Here is a 13,109-nt window from a genome sequence, read left to right on the forward strand (position 1 = left end):
TGGTATAACAGTAAGTTAAGAAGGTATTTATCTTTAAGTTAAGTGATCAAGGTCTTTCAAATAGGGTAAATACTACACATTTTCCATGGATACCAAATCCTGGTAACAAGGTAACTGATACAATAGAAAGATTCTACCTGAAGATTATACAACAAAGTTTTGAATGGCACTTTGAATGGCACACTGAAATGAAATCTATTGGGAGAATTTCCTTGGGGTTAGAAACTGTGGTCCAGAGTAGGCCAAGGCTGTATATCTCATGCTGACAGCCAAACCTGACAATGTGTAAGATTCAGGCATGAAAAGGTAATAGAGTAAAAAGGTCTGTATATAAGGGCTGGAGTCCCTAAAAAGATGCCAGGAGAAGCCATCAGCCATTCTCTTCAAAGGCAGAGTCTCAGTTGCAGTGGAGACCCATGATTGAAGGCATAATGGAGAGAGACTATTGAAACCATGTGGTAAGGGCAGAGTCCCTGAAAAGAGCCCAGGAGGCAAACGATGAAGGTGTTTCTCCCATAGACACCCCAGTCAACAGGAGATGCCAGGACCATGCAATGACAACAAAAGACAGCAGCAGCTATGGGAAAAAGCTGAATTGAAACTTCATGACAAACTGGGTATGCTGTAAATGGCAGAGCTGGTGAAAGGAAAGCCTTTGGAGCCCAGAAGACCATGAGTGTCACATACTGAGCTATTTATACTGATGGACTTTGCTTTGATTGTAATGGACTAGGGCTTCGCTTTGGTTGTAACGGTGCTCTGGTTCTTTCCTCTTCAAGTAAGAAAGTATATAACTTTTCTTTAACTTATAGGATCTTACAGTTGAGAGTTTTTTGACTTTTAAAGAAAAGTTAGACTTCTGAGTGATGGGTTCTTTTAAATTCTCTACAACTTTTTAAATTTGGAATGTTCTATATTTGACTTAAGGACCCCTCCACGAGATGAAACCCATATTCAAACACTGCTCGGGTGACCAAGAACCAGAGACTAGATAGCCCAGAGACCTAGGGTAAAACCAAATACTACTGGCCTTAAAAAAAAAAAAAGTAACAATAAAATGATTTCTAATGATACTCTGTTTTACTCATAGATCAGAGGCTTGCTCAGCCATCAACAGAGAAACAGAAAGTATGTGGTTCTTTGTAATGATTAATAAAATAGAGAAGCCATTAACCAGAATAACAAAGGAAAAAAAGAAGACACAAGAAAGAATCAGAAACAAAATTACTATCAATTGGCAATTACTACCGCCAACTGAACTGACATAATAGATAACCTACAAAAAGAGACAAATTCCTAAACTCACATAAAATGAAATACTGACACTGTTTTCCACAGCTTTTTATGATGCTGATTTCATATTTTTAAGACAGTCTGATAAATTCTCACAAAAAATTTGAAAGTAAGGACCTTAATACCTATACATCTTCCAAAGCTCTACATGAAGCAGAATGTACGTAAGATGGTTGGTTTCTCCAGCTAGCTTGCTAGGGAAACAGCAGCAGATATTCTGGATTTCTTTGCATCTGTATGGCTGGCAATGAATGATCCTACTGCAAACTTAAAACCTCATGAAGTTACCTATTTACCAACATGTTGGAAATCTAGCTCTCAACATTTTTTAATAAAGGGTTGTTTTTTTCATCCCATTATCTTTTCTTAAAATCCACAATCATTTAGTTATTTCCCTGGCTCTGAAACTACAATTCACAACTGATCTTACCCTAAAGGCCACGAAGCAATAAAAACTACAATTCAAACACACTAAGTACTTTCATCTTGGTAAGAGCAGGTCATTTTGTAACACTAGAAATCAGACAGGCGATCCTTGCATTTAGTCGTTCATAGCAGCAGTCAAGAACAGTACTGAGTGGCACTAGTATGAGCACTCATGGTCACCATGTAACTAATAGCCATATATCTGTCAGCAGAGTCCAGACCACCAAAGAGAACACCCACCACCAATATTCTACCCTAGCACAGCTTCCTCCCTAACACAGTTCTGAGGAGGAGCCTTGGACAAAACAGGTGCATATTCCAATATGCAACACAAAACCTCCTTTAGACACTACTTCAAATCCTATTTTAATTTGATTTACTATATAAGCATATCCAAGTAAGGCAATTAAGGAAACTACTAACAGGAAATATAAGTTTCAACCTTCCTTCTAAAAATACATCAAGATTTGGACCTTTGTCCATGAAACCACCTTCAGCATTTCTCGGGAGATGACAGTCTACACTTCCTTGATGATTCCCTTTACCTTGTAAACAGTCATTCGATGCTGAGCAATTGTAGTCAGTTTCTCTAGAAGGCTTCGTAATCTCTCCTGTGTTGCATGGGAGATCAAGTTCACAGCATCAGAGTTAAGTTCCGTAATGTCATGCTTTTTACCTGTAGAGGCATGGAAAATCCATTACATGTTTTAGTAGTGGCTTATAATTGAAATAATTAGCACAGCAGGTATTCAGTTCCCCCTGGAAGTCATACCCATTATGAATAAAGGTTTGGAGATTATGATTTTCCTGGTAAAGTCACAACTTCAAAGATCTTAGACATTACATTAATAAAACCTAGCCTGGAGCCTCAGAAAATATAGACATTGTTTCCCTTAGCCTCTAGATTCATTCTCCCTGCAAGGTCATTTATAGGACAAAGTTAATAAGAACACAAATCAAGTTTAGTGTTCAGGGAGGAAAATGGTAACTGCAGAAATTAGTGTTATATTCTGTTAATTTTAGTAATTAAAAAAAATGGAAAGTCACATTTTACCATGTTTGACACTGTTAACAATTCATGACATTCATTTCAGTGAACTTAAATTATAAATCTGTTAATTCCTGATCTATAAAAGTATCTTTTTTGTCTGTTACCAATTACATTTTGCACTACTCATGTTTTCAAAAATTAACCTATTAAATTACAAGTTGAAATATGCTCAAAAGCCATTATTTCACCATCAATTTCAGTAACTTGTTTAAAAACAACTTGTTTTATCCAGGTTGTAATGAAGAAAAGAATCTGAATGACAAACAAGAGCAGCACCTCTCTTACAAACAGTCCTAACAGTATCCAAACAGTGTTTCTCAGACAAAACAATAGATCTGCAATCAATAGACATGCAAACCTAAAGAGACAGGCAGTAAAGAATCTAAGTCAGATATGTTTTTAAAGGCTCCTGTGTGTTCTTTTTGTTGCTGTTGTGATGGTGATGGTGCTGTGTGTGTGTGTATGTAATGCTAGTGATGTAGTCTTTACATTTGCAGGGCAAGTGTTTTATCCACTGAGCCATTTCCCCAGGCCTCTGATGTTGTTTTAAAAGACATTTATATATATCTTCACAGTAATTTAAAAATATTGTTTGATTTTTATATGCTAATTCATATAATCCATACTCGTATTTTCATCAAAGGCTGAACTACAGCAAAAACATAATTTAATTACAGCTCAAATATACTTTGGCATTACTACAAAATAAATTTTAATTTAAAACATAGTCTAAGTAAACTAACTAGGGAGAAGATTTAAAATTATCCAACTTATTTTAAACTAAGCCTTCAAAATCTAATTCATTACTTTGGCAAAACTGAGCTCATTTCCAATTCAAACTGAAACAAAGGGAAAAGAAAAACCCACTACAAATTCCCAACTACCTTTAAACAAACACTCAATGTGAATAATTAGTTGGGCCTTGTATACAAGAAACAGTAAACTTTCAAAACATCACATGGTTAAAATGGTAACTGAACACGGGTGGCAGAGATGGCTTGGTAACTAAGAGCCCGCACACTGCTCTTCCAGGACCCGAATTCAATTCCTTACATACTTAATGGTGACTCACAACCTGTAACTCCAACAGCCTCCCTGTGCAACAGCACTTACATGCAGATACTCACAGATACACACACATATACAAACTTAAAAAATAAATAGGTATCACAACAAAACATACGGTAGACATGGGAAGTGAAGTTATTTCAAGATTAAATGACATGGGAAGCCAAGTTATTTCAAGATTAAAGAAAATGAGCATATAAAATTAGTTCTTGGGGAAGAGGAATTTGAAAACAACAATATACTTATAAAGCTGAAGCAATTTACTTAAAAATCTATACTATCTATAGAAGGCTATGGACTTGATTCTTAGCAAAACAGATAAAATATAATTGGTATTTATTTTTAAAAATCTATAATATTTTTGAAGCAGTAGAAATGAAAAAGTGTTAATAAATAATTCCTGAGTATATGCAACAACAAATGTTCAAACTTATCTTCATTAAGCAACAAATCTTAAAGCACAAGTTAAAAACTATAGATTAATTCCCACTTTTAATACTTTAAAAAAAAGCCAACATAATTGATTAAGGAGAGTTAGTTAGTGCTTGTGTGTTTACTATTGACTTTATTGAATGTCTGCAATTTAATTAAGATAATTAGAGAAAAATGAAGAATACTGACATTTAATCTAACCTTCACAAAATGTGTAATTTCTATCTTTAGGAATGCCCTCAGTTGGTAACTATTGTGTAGGAAAGAATTTTATTATAAATGGAAAACACCTCCAAAAATAAATGAACATTCATTCACCCCTTGGCTGTTTCCTTTAAGCTTAGATAATTCAGAGAATTTTTGCAGTTTACATTTTGTATTATATTGCTTCTGTTTCATCATTAAGAACTGAAAACACAAATAGTTTCTTCAATTCTCCTAATGCAAATAGGGCTGCAAACTACAGCCAACAAGTCAAAACTCATCTCTTTCTAAGCACAAAGTTTTATAGGAATCCAATCAATGGATTAAAGGTTTGTTTCTCTCCCAAAACAGATGCAGAAATTCTGTTTGTGACTTAGTTATGACAACTAATGTGTAGCCCTTAGGTATAATTATCAAAAGGAATAAGGTAAGAGTAGATCACGAGGGTACAACATAAAGAGAGCTGTCCAAAGACCACCAAGGAGTCTCTGGCAAGGAATCCGGATGAGCATCCAGATCTGACGTTCCCACTCCAGAACTGTGACAATAAATATGCATCATTGAAACCTTCAAGGCTATGGTATTTTGTAAAGGAAGCCAGAACCCCAATAAGATACAGTCCTGCTCCTCTGTTCATGTTGCTCCTGTTTGCTTTCCACCTGGAACAAGAAAGTTGAACATCTGTGACAGAGATCACCTGGTCCCATGTGGGAAAGAATTGCTGGCTATTATCTTACGATGTCTTCAAACCTTAAAAAAATGATCATCCAGGGATCAAAAGATAGCTCAGTAGTTAGGAACACATACTGCACTTGCAGAGGATTCAGACAGAGTTCCTGACATCCACATTGTGAAGTTCACAATCACCAGTAACTCAAGCTCCAGAAGTACTCTACACCTCTGACCACTGTAGGCACCCACATTAGAGAATATACCCATATACACAGAATCAAAAATAATATTTAATTTAAAATGTAACGTTTAATGAAGATTTAAACCAAACTGAATAATATATTTGGAAGGTCAAGAGAACTGAGCCAATGCTCTGGATAACAAGGCATTATAGTCAACTGATGATAGCATTTTCTCAATAGAGGCTCCTCTTCCCAGATAACCTAGCTTGTGTCTAACCAACAAAAACCATACCAGAAAAAACTATTGTTAATTATAGTTGCTCACAAAAAATATGGCCTTATTTAAATTACAAAATAAAAGTGTCCAATATATCACAGCTAAAACATTCATTTATTATGAAGCAAACCAAATATGGTATAATTCATATAAAATCTATAATCTGTTTCTCATTACATTAAATATTATATATTATAGTCTTTCACGTGGTATTGAAATTTGGCTCCAAATAATAAGAGTACATTCTCTTCCATTTTCTTAAATTCACTGCAGTCAATTAAAGACCACCCTGTACCTAGAGAAAAATCTTAATATTCTAGCTCAGTTTTCTTCTATGGTAAGAGTGGAATTAAATTTTCGGATTGATACAAGGAAAGAGGGATTGATTCTTATTATGTATTCCTACAATTTATAAATACAGCATTTAAAATAGACTTTTATTTGTATACACACATTACTAAGAATCAACAAGTAATAATATTTTAAAAACAGCACATATAAAATATTCATGCAAAATATGTAGTTCTACTACTCAAAAACAAAATATTAAAAAATTATTAACTTCTATTATCTATCCCAAAAACAAAAGGTTGAAGTAACTATTTTTAAACTAAAATGCTTCATTCTATAATACTCAGGAAATCTCAAAATATTTCTAGAGCCTTATCTAGAAAAGTTTGGCTATATCTTCAAATAACATTTCTCTTCAACAAACATACATATCAGATCAATAATCATAATTCCATACTCACCAATGTCTAAAATTCTCTTTTGTAGAGCTCCAGTGAAAAGAAATGGTTCTTCTTTGCATGACTGAATGAGTGTGCCAACAAATTCAGAATGTGTTGCTAAGATGCAGGCATTTTCTTCATCAAGGTTGACCTCGGCCATGCAAGTCACATCATTGATGTCATCTTCACCTCTAAAGGGACAAAAAGTTATAGTTTGGATAGTGTGTATGTATGTTTGTGCATGTGTGCATGTGTACACACACACCTATGCATGTGCATGTATATACATGATTTCAGAGTGTAAAGAAACATAGGTCTTAGGCAAATATGGCAGTGCCCACCGTAATCCCAGTACTTGAGAGGCAGGAGAAACAGCAGTTAAAGGTCATCCTTGGTTACACAGCCAATTCGAGGTCAGTCTTCATATGGAAAACAGAAACAGATCTTTCTTATAAACTCAATGAAGTGAACTAAAGAAGACTATCTTTCTTCTTAAGATTTTAAAATTAGAAGAGCAAGCTTCCCGGAAGAGAAATCAGAACCTGCTGTGTGTTCCAGAGTTTATCTTTTCTTATGGTAGTTGAGACACACCAAGAGAGATTTGGACTTACCCCAGTCATCCACAAATCCTCTACAATGAAAGACAAGGAAATGAAAACTGACTCTTTGCTTTCATCCAGGATTGTTAAAAGCCTCTCAAGATTTCCCCTGTGTACTCCACTATTCCACTTAATGGCAGCAGAAACACTAGATCATAAAGTCACATCACATAAAGTCCCTTAAGAAACTATTTATAAGCCTAGCTATTCTGAAATCAAATTTCTAAATTAATTTTGTTTTTATGATTCACATTTTTGCACATGTCCTCTGTACCAAATGAATGCATTAAAACACACTCTCAAGCAATTGGCTACAAAGGACCTATATTCAAAGTATAAATAAAATTGCACACATGCACATACATACACACAAAAACAAACTTGAAATAGGTTTGGGTTCCTTGTTTTACACCAGTAAAATTAATCTTATAGGGCTGTTATTTGTCTATAGTACTAATGAGAGGATATGTAGTTAAGAGAAATATAATACAATTCCCTCTGAGGATCCTACCCACCACATGTAATAACAGTCTAACTAGACTGATCATGATTCACGTACTAAATATACAAAAGTGATTATTATATTAACAAGTATTCCATAAAAAGATGAGAAAATGGTACATCATGAGTCTAAGTCAAATAGATTTAAATTACATATCCCTCTGTGATGATGCATTTATGTAAAGAATAATAATCATCAAAAACTCAAGAAATGAAGATCCTTGGTGTACACCTTTAAAAAGCAGCACATTAAAGACAAGAAGATAAAAATGCCCATACAAACATACAGAAGTGAGTCAAGTGAAAAAAACGGTGCCAGACACACAGTTTAAAGTTAAAGAGAAAACAATGGCTTTATCGTCATGCAGGCTACTAACTGCTCAACATGTAAAGGTGTGTCTATAAGAGCAGAAAAAAGAAAAAATTTAATATCTCAAAATTACTACTGAAACATTCATAATAAAGAAAATAGAGTCCATCTATTAATATCGCAAAGTTCTCAATGGCTTTAAAAATCAACTTCAAACTGATATAAACCAAATGGAACGTCCAGATTTAAATATTTAAACACAAAGCATAATATGCCAAAAATAATTACCAAAACAAGGATCAGAGTCTAAGATTTTTTTAAGAAATCATTTTTAAAAGGCCTAAGTAAAATACTTCAAAATGACCTAGCATCCCTGGGTACTAAAAGAGGGAGTAATGAGTTTTGATGTTCTACTATACAGTAAAGTGACTATAAAAAATGACTGTATGTTGCAAAACAAAACAAAATAAAACACAAGGATCTTGAGTATTTTCACCAAAAAGCAATGGCAATTAATACTGTATCACATTACTCTGATTTGAACATTATACAATGTATACATGTATTGAAACATAACACAGTATCAATAAATATATAACATTATAGCTCAAGTGCCAATTTTCTAAGGAACCATCATATTGATTTCTAAAGTAGCTATACTTCCACCAGCAATGGAGGAGTGTTTCCCTTACTCCTCATCCTAGCCATCACGAGTTGTCAGCTTGTGTTTTTAATCTTAGACCATTCCGAATGATGTAAGACACATATAACACTCCTAGGCATAAACCCAAAGGACACCCAGTCCTACCGCAAAGACATTTGCTGAACTATATTTACAGAAGCTTTATTCATAATAGCCAGAAACTGGAAACAACCAAGATACATTTACACAATGGAGTTTTATTTAGCTATTTAAAAAATGACATTTTAAATGTGCAGTTAAATGGACAGAACTAGAAAAAAAATCATCCTGAGTGAGATAACCCTGAACCAGAAAGACAAACTCATGTAAGTGGACATTAATTAGCTATAAGGCAAAGGATAATCATGTTATAATCCATAGACCCAGAAAGGCTAAATAACAATGAGGGCTCCAACAGAATGCATGGACCTCTCTGGGAAGGGGAAATAGAATAGCTTTCATGATTGGACTGGGACAGTTGGAATAAACACTGAGATCCTAGTCCATACAGGTAACTGACTGAACAGAATGTATTTATATATTTTAAAATGTGTGCCTGCATGAATAATAACAAACAAAAGGTGGCCATTATTTTGAGTGGGGGTATGTAGGAAGGGCTGGAAAAAGAAAAGAAGCTAAATGATGTGATATAATTTCAAAAAATAAAAATTATAAATAAATTAAAAGTTTATGCAGCTGGAAAGATGGTTCTGTGGTTAAGAGAATCTGCTGCTCTTGAAAAGGACCTACATTTGGTTACCAGCACCTACATGGCAGCTTACAACGGTCTCTGGCCCAAGTTCCAGGGATTTTGACACCTCAGTGAACACTGTATGCATGTGTTACACTTACTTAGCTGCCGGCAAAACACTCAAATACATAACATTAAAATAAATGAATCTTTAAAAATAAAGGTTTATTACAGAGAACCAATTAAGACTGAATGCTTATAAATGAGATTTGTTTGCAGACCCATGTAAATATAGCATCTTGCTTTTCTGTTAGAGTTTCTCCACAGCTACTAGTAAGAATTCAAACAGCCTTTAGAGATCATTTCCAGGCCTATATACTATAAGTTCAAAAACCAGTACTAGGATCTAATTCAAAGAGAAGCTCTTCCTGACAAATAAAAAACTAACTACCCAACAATTACTTTTTACCCACCTTGTCCCAACCTAACCATAATTCCTTCTGGCACAGCTAGCAGTAAGCACTGCACAGGAGCAGGGAGGGCCTCTACTGAAAAAGAAAAGGGGCAAAGAAAGAGTACTCAGGCCTTTTAAAAGCTTCTCAGGAAAAGGGGGCAGACGGTAAGAAAGCAAAGGCAACACAGGCAGCAGCACTGTCAAGAAAGGCAAGAAAGACTAGGACAAATTCAAGGCTATCATGCACAGCAATGTTTGTGATTCTGTTTTGGTTTTATTTCCTTTTAAAGGTGAAAAATGAAAGCCACTGAGCCCAAGTCTTCGAGTGTAATCCAGGACCTTCTAATGAAGGTATTATGCCATTTTCTATTAGTTTTAAAAAAATATTGAGAAATTTAGTACTTTCGTAGAAAAGCCTTCAAGAGTCTGGGTACTGTAGCACATTATACAAATTAGGTACCATCCACTTGTCATGTATATGTCTTCTGAAACTCCTCTATTTGTTTTTGATAAAACTAAATACTTTTTCAATGTTTATTTCCTTATATGTTTCTACTGCTAAACTCTACAATAGCATTAGATTAAGTCTTCTGAAGGAGACAGAGTTACATCCCTTTCCTGTTCATGTCTACTGAAGGAGCCTGGTTCCCCCCCTCTCTATCTATTATCAACAGCTCCTCCTGATCCTAGCCTCTATGAAAGTCTTGATTCTTGTCTAATCTTCAACTTGCCTTGCTCTCTTATTTTCAGCTAAAACCTGATCTATATGCTAGGTCAACTTCAATTACGTATTCTTAAAACATCTGCCCAATTTCTCTTTAAATATTTCAATTACTTCTCAAATCGGTACAACTTTTAAACTTCTGAGAACATATTTTTACCCATTACAATAGATCTTACTACAGTATCTAATCTAATGTTCAATGTAATTGCCTCAGTTTACAACAAAACTACCCTTACTGACCATATTTTTAACAAAACAGTATATGACTTGCACATAGATATTTAAAGAATTTTTATGTGCCTTATAATAATGTGATGATTGCCTAAGACAATATAATAAGCAGCAGAGATGAGTAAAAACAAAACAAAAAATAAAGGAATTCTGAATCACTATGCCTACCTTGTTATACTGACTCTGCCAATTACTAAGTAAAATAAAGTTTAATGTATCTGAAACTTTACTTTCAATAAAAGGGTAGAATACTAGTCCCTCCCCTTAGACTGAGGACTGAAGAGGGAATTTATATCATACAAACAGGGAGTCCACATGCTTTTCAACTTATGATGGAGGTGGCATTCCCAACAAGTCCTTTGTAAACTATAAGCTTCCTAAATTGAACAAACATTTAATATACCAAGCTGACATAGGTGGGTCTTCTTTCTATATGTTGCTTTCATTGGTTAGTTAATAAAGAAACTGCTTGGCCTGATAGGTCAGAACATAGGTGGGTGGAGTAGACAAAACAGAATGCTGGGAAGAAGGAAAGTGAGGCAAACGCCATGATTCTTCGCTTTCCTGGTAAGCCTCCACCTCGTGGTGCTACACAGATTATTAGAAATGGGTTCATCAAGAGTTAGCCAGTAAGAGGCTGAAACTAATGGGCCAAGCAGTGTGGCCGGGAGCTGGTGGCGGGAAGCGGCCCACAGCTCCTTCTACACCAAGCATCATAGGTTACCTTAGCCTCCTGTGAACAGTTCAGAATACTTTGACTGTTATACAGTTAGGCAAAGTACACCATGACAAAAAATATATAAAGACACAGGAAAATGGTAACGGGCTCTGGGTTAGCATCCCAGACAGTGGAGCAAAAGCATGAGCAGGCCTTACTTTTCTTTCTATATAACCTTTTGAGTTTAGTGCAAAATAGTATGCAAAATGCTTTATATTTCAGTCAAAAATCTTTTTAACTACCAACAAAGTAAGGTAGGTATGGTAAACACCTAGTCTCAGCCACTCAGCATCTTCCCTGTGAAGTTTGCCTTCCAAGTTCTTCTCCCCAGTAGTGACTCAGCTCAACTATAACATGTTTTTAAAAACTCACTAACCTGAAATGATTAAACATTGTATCAGCAGCACATAAACAATACATACTATTGATGGATTTGTATGTACGATACACAAAACAAGATGCATATGCATATCTTTAAACATATTTAAAATATATTAGAGAACTTGATTACCCTTGCAATACAGAAAAACTGAATAGCAAATTTAAAAGTAATACAAACTATGAAATAGCATTAGTACCTTGTTTTAGAAGAAACCTGAATCTCTGGTGCCCTCTAGTGTCTTAAACACTATATAACCTCTAAGAATCACTGCAGAGACACCAAGAAGCTAAATATAAAATAGGATTTTCTAGTGAAAAAGTCACAAATCTACAATATAAATTTAGGTTAGCCAGATATCTCTGATCAACAAAAATGCAAGATATCACTCTGTATTACTAACACCAATCTAGTTTAGATAAGACAGGGCCTAATGTCATATACTACTATTTTTTAAGGGTCTGTTTTTTATTTTCATTTGGATAAAGTAGCAGTAATAATGTTTCCAAAAAAGCACAAATTTCTTAAACCTCCTATAAGATGTGTAAGATTATATATGATCCAAATTACTAGAAAGTATTTTTAAATTATATCTTAGTGCAAAAATAAGACACCTGATTTAAAAAAAAAATAAAGACATCAAAAATAAAACACAATGTAGCCTCTTCCAGTAATGAGGCTAAGAAAACAGATATATCCACAAATAGAATGAAAATGAATCCATACCTCTCGCCCTCTAAAAAAAATGAACTTGAAATGGATCAAAGACTTAGACTTAAAACTCTGAAACCATTAGAGGAAAATGTAGGGAAATGTTCAGAAAATAATATAAACAGCTAAACAGTGGGGTCTCATGAAATTAAAATTCCTGCACAGAAAAGGAAAGAGTTAACAAATAAGGACACAATCTACAGAAAGGGAAAAAAAAAATCTTTGCTGGAGTATTAATACCTAGAACATTCAAAGAATAAAGAAAAGGAAATCAAATAACCCATTATTTAAAGTATGAAATGAAGACAATTCTCAAAAGTTGAAAAATGAATTAAATAAATTAAGTTAAAACTACATTAGATTTCATGTCACCCAGTCAAAATAAAAATAATAAATAAGTAAATAAAAAATGTTGGCAAAGATGTGAATAGAAGGTGAGAATGCTTCTGAGAATGCAATCTAGTTCAGACACTATGAAAATCCATACAGGTTTATCAAATGTACAAAAGTGACTCAACTATCCTACTCCTGAGTACATAAAGGACTCCAAAGTCAAGACATCACGTGGCTGCTGGATTCAGCTCCTGTCTCCCACTCATGCAGAAGACTATTGATCTATGAGTCTAGCCCTAAGTAAAAATCCCTTTATTATGCTCCATTCTGAGCCAGTGTGGGACTGCTTTATTGTAATCATCTACATCTAGCACCCCACAAGGATTCCAACACCATGCCTAATGGGACCGACCCACAAGGTCCCCACCACCATCACCTTC

The 13,109-nt window shown here is 34.6% G+C and overlaps 1 protein-coding gene across 3 annotated transcripts in view; it reads right to left on the bottom strand.

Moving 5' to 3' along the window:
- Positions 1–13,109, bottom strand: part of Taf4b (TATA-box binding protein associated factor 4b) — a 200,642-nt gene that overhangs the window by 137,272 nt on the left and 50,261 nt on the right. For all 3 annotated transcript variants that reach the window (XM_057789330.1, XM_057789332.1, XM_057789331.1), the window contains exons 10-11: positions 6,358–6,527; positions 2,265–2,395 (exon numbers count right to left, since the gene is read on the bottom strand). In XM_057789330.1, coding sequence (XP_057645313.1) covers positions 2,265–2,395; positions 6,358–6,527 — 301 coding nt within the window. The remainder of the gene's footprint in view (positions 1–2,264; positions 2,396–6,357; positions 6,528–13,109) is intronic.

The sequence above is a fragment of the Chionomys nivalis genome, chromosome 14, assembly GCF_950005125.1.
Source record: "Chionomys nivalis chromosome 14, mChiNiv1.1, whole genome shotgun sequence".
NCBI classification, from domain to species: Eukaryota; Metazoa; Chordata; class Mammalia; order Rodentia; family Cricetidae; genus Chionomys; species Chionomys nivalis.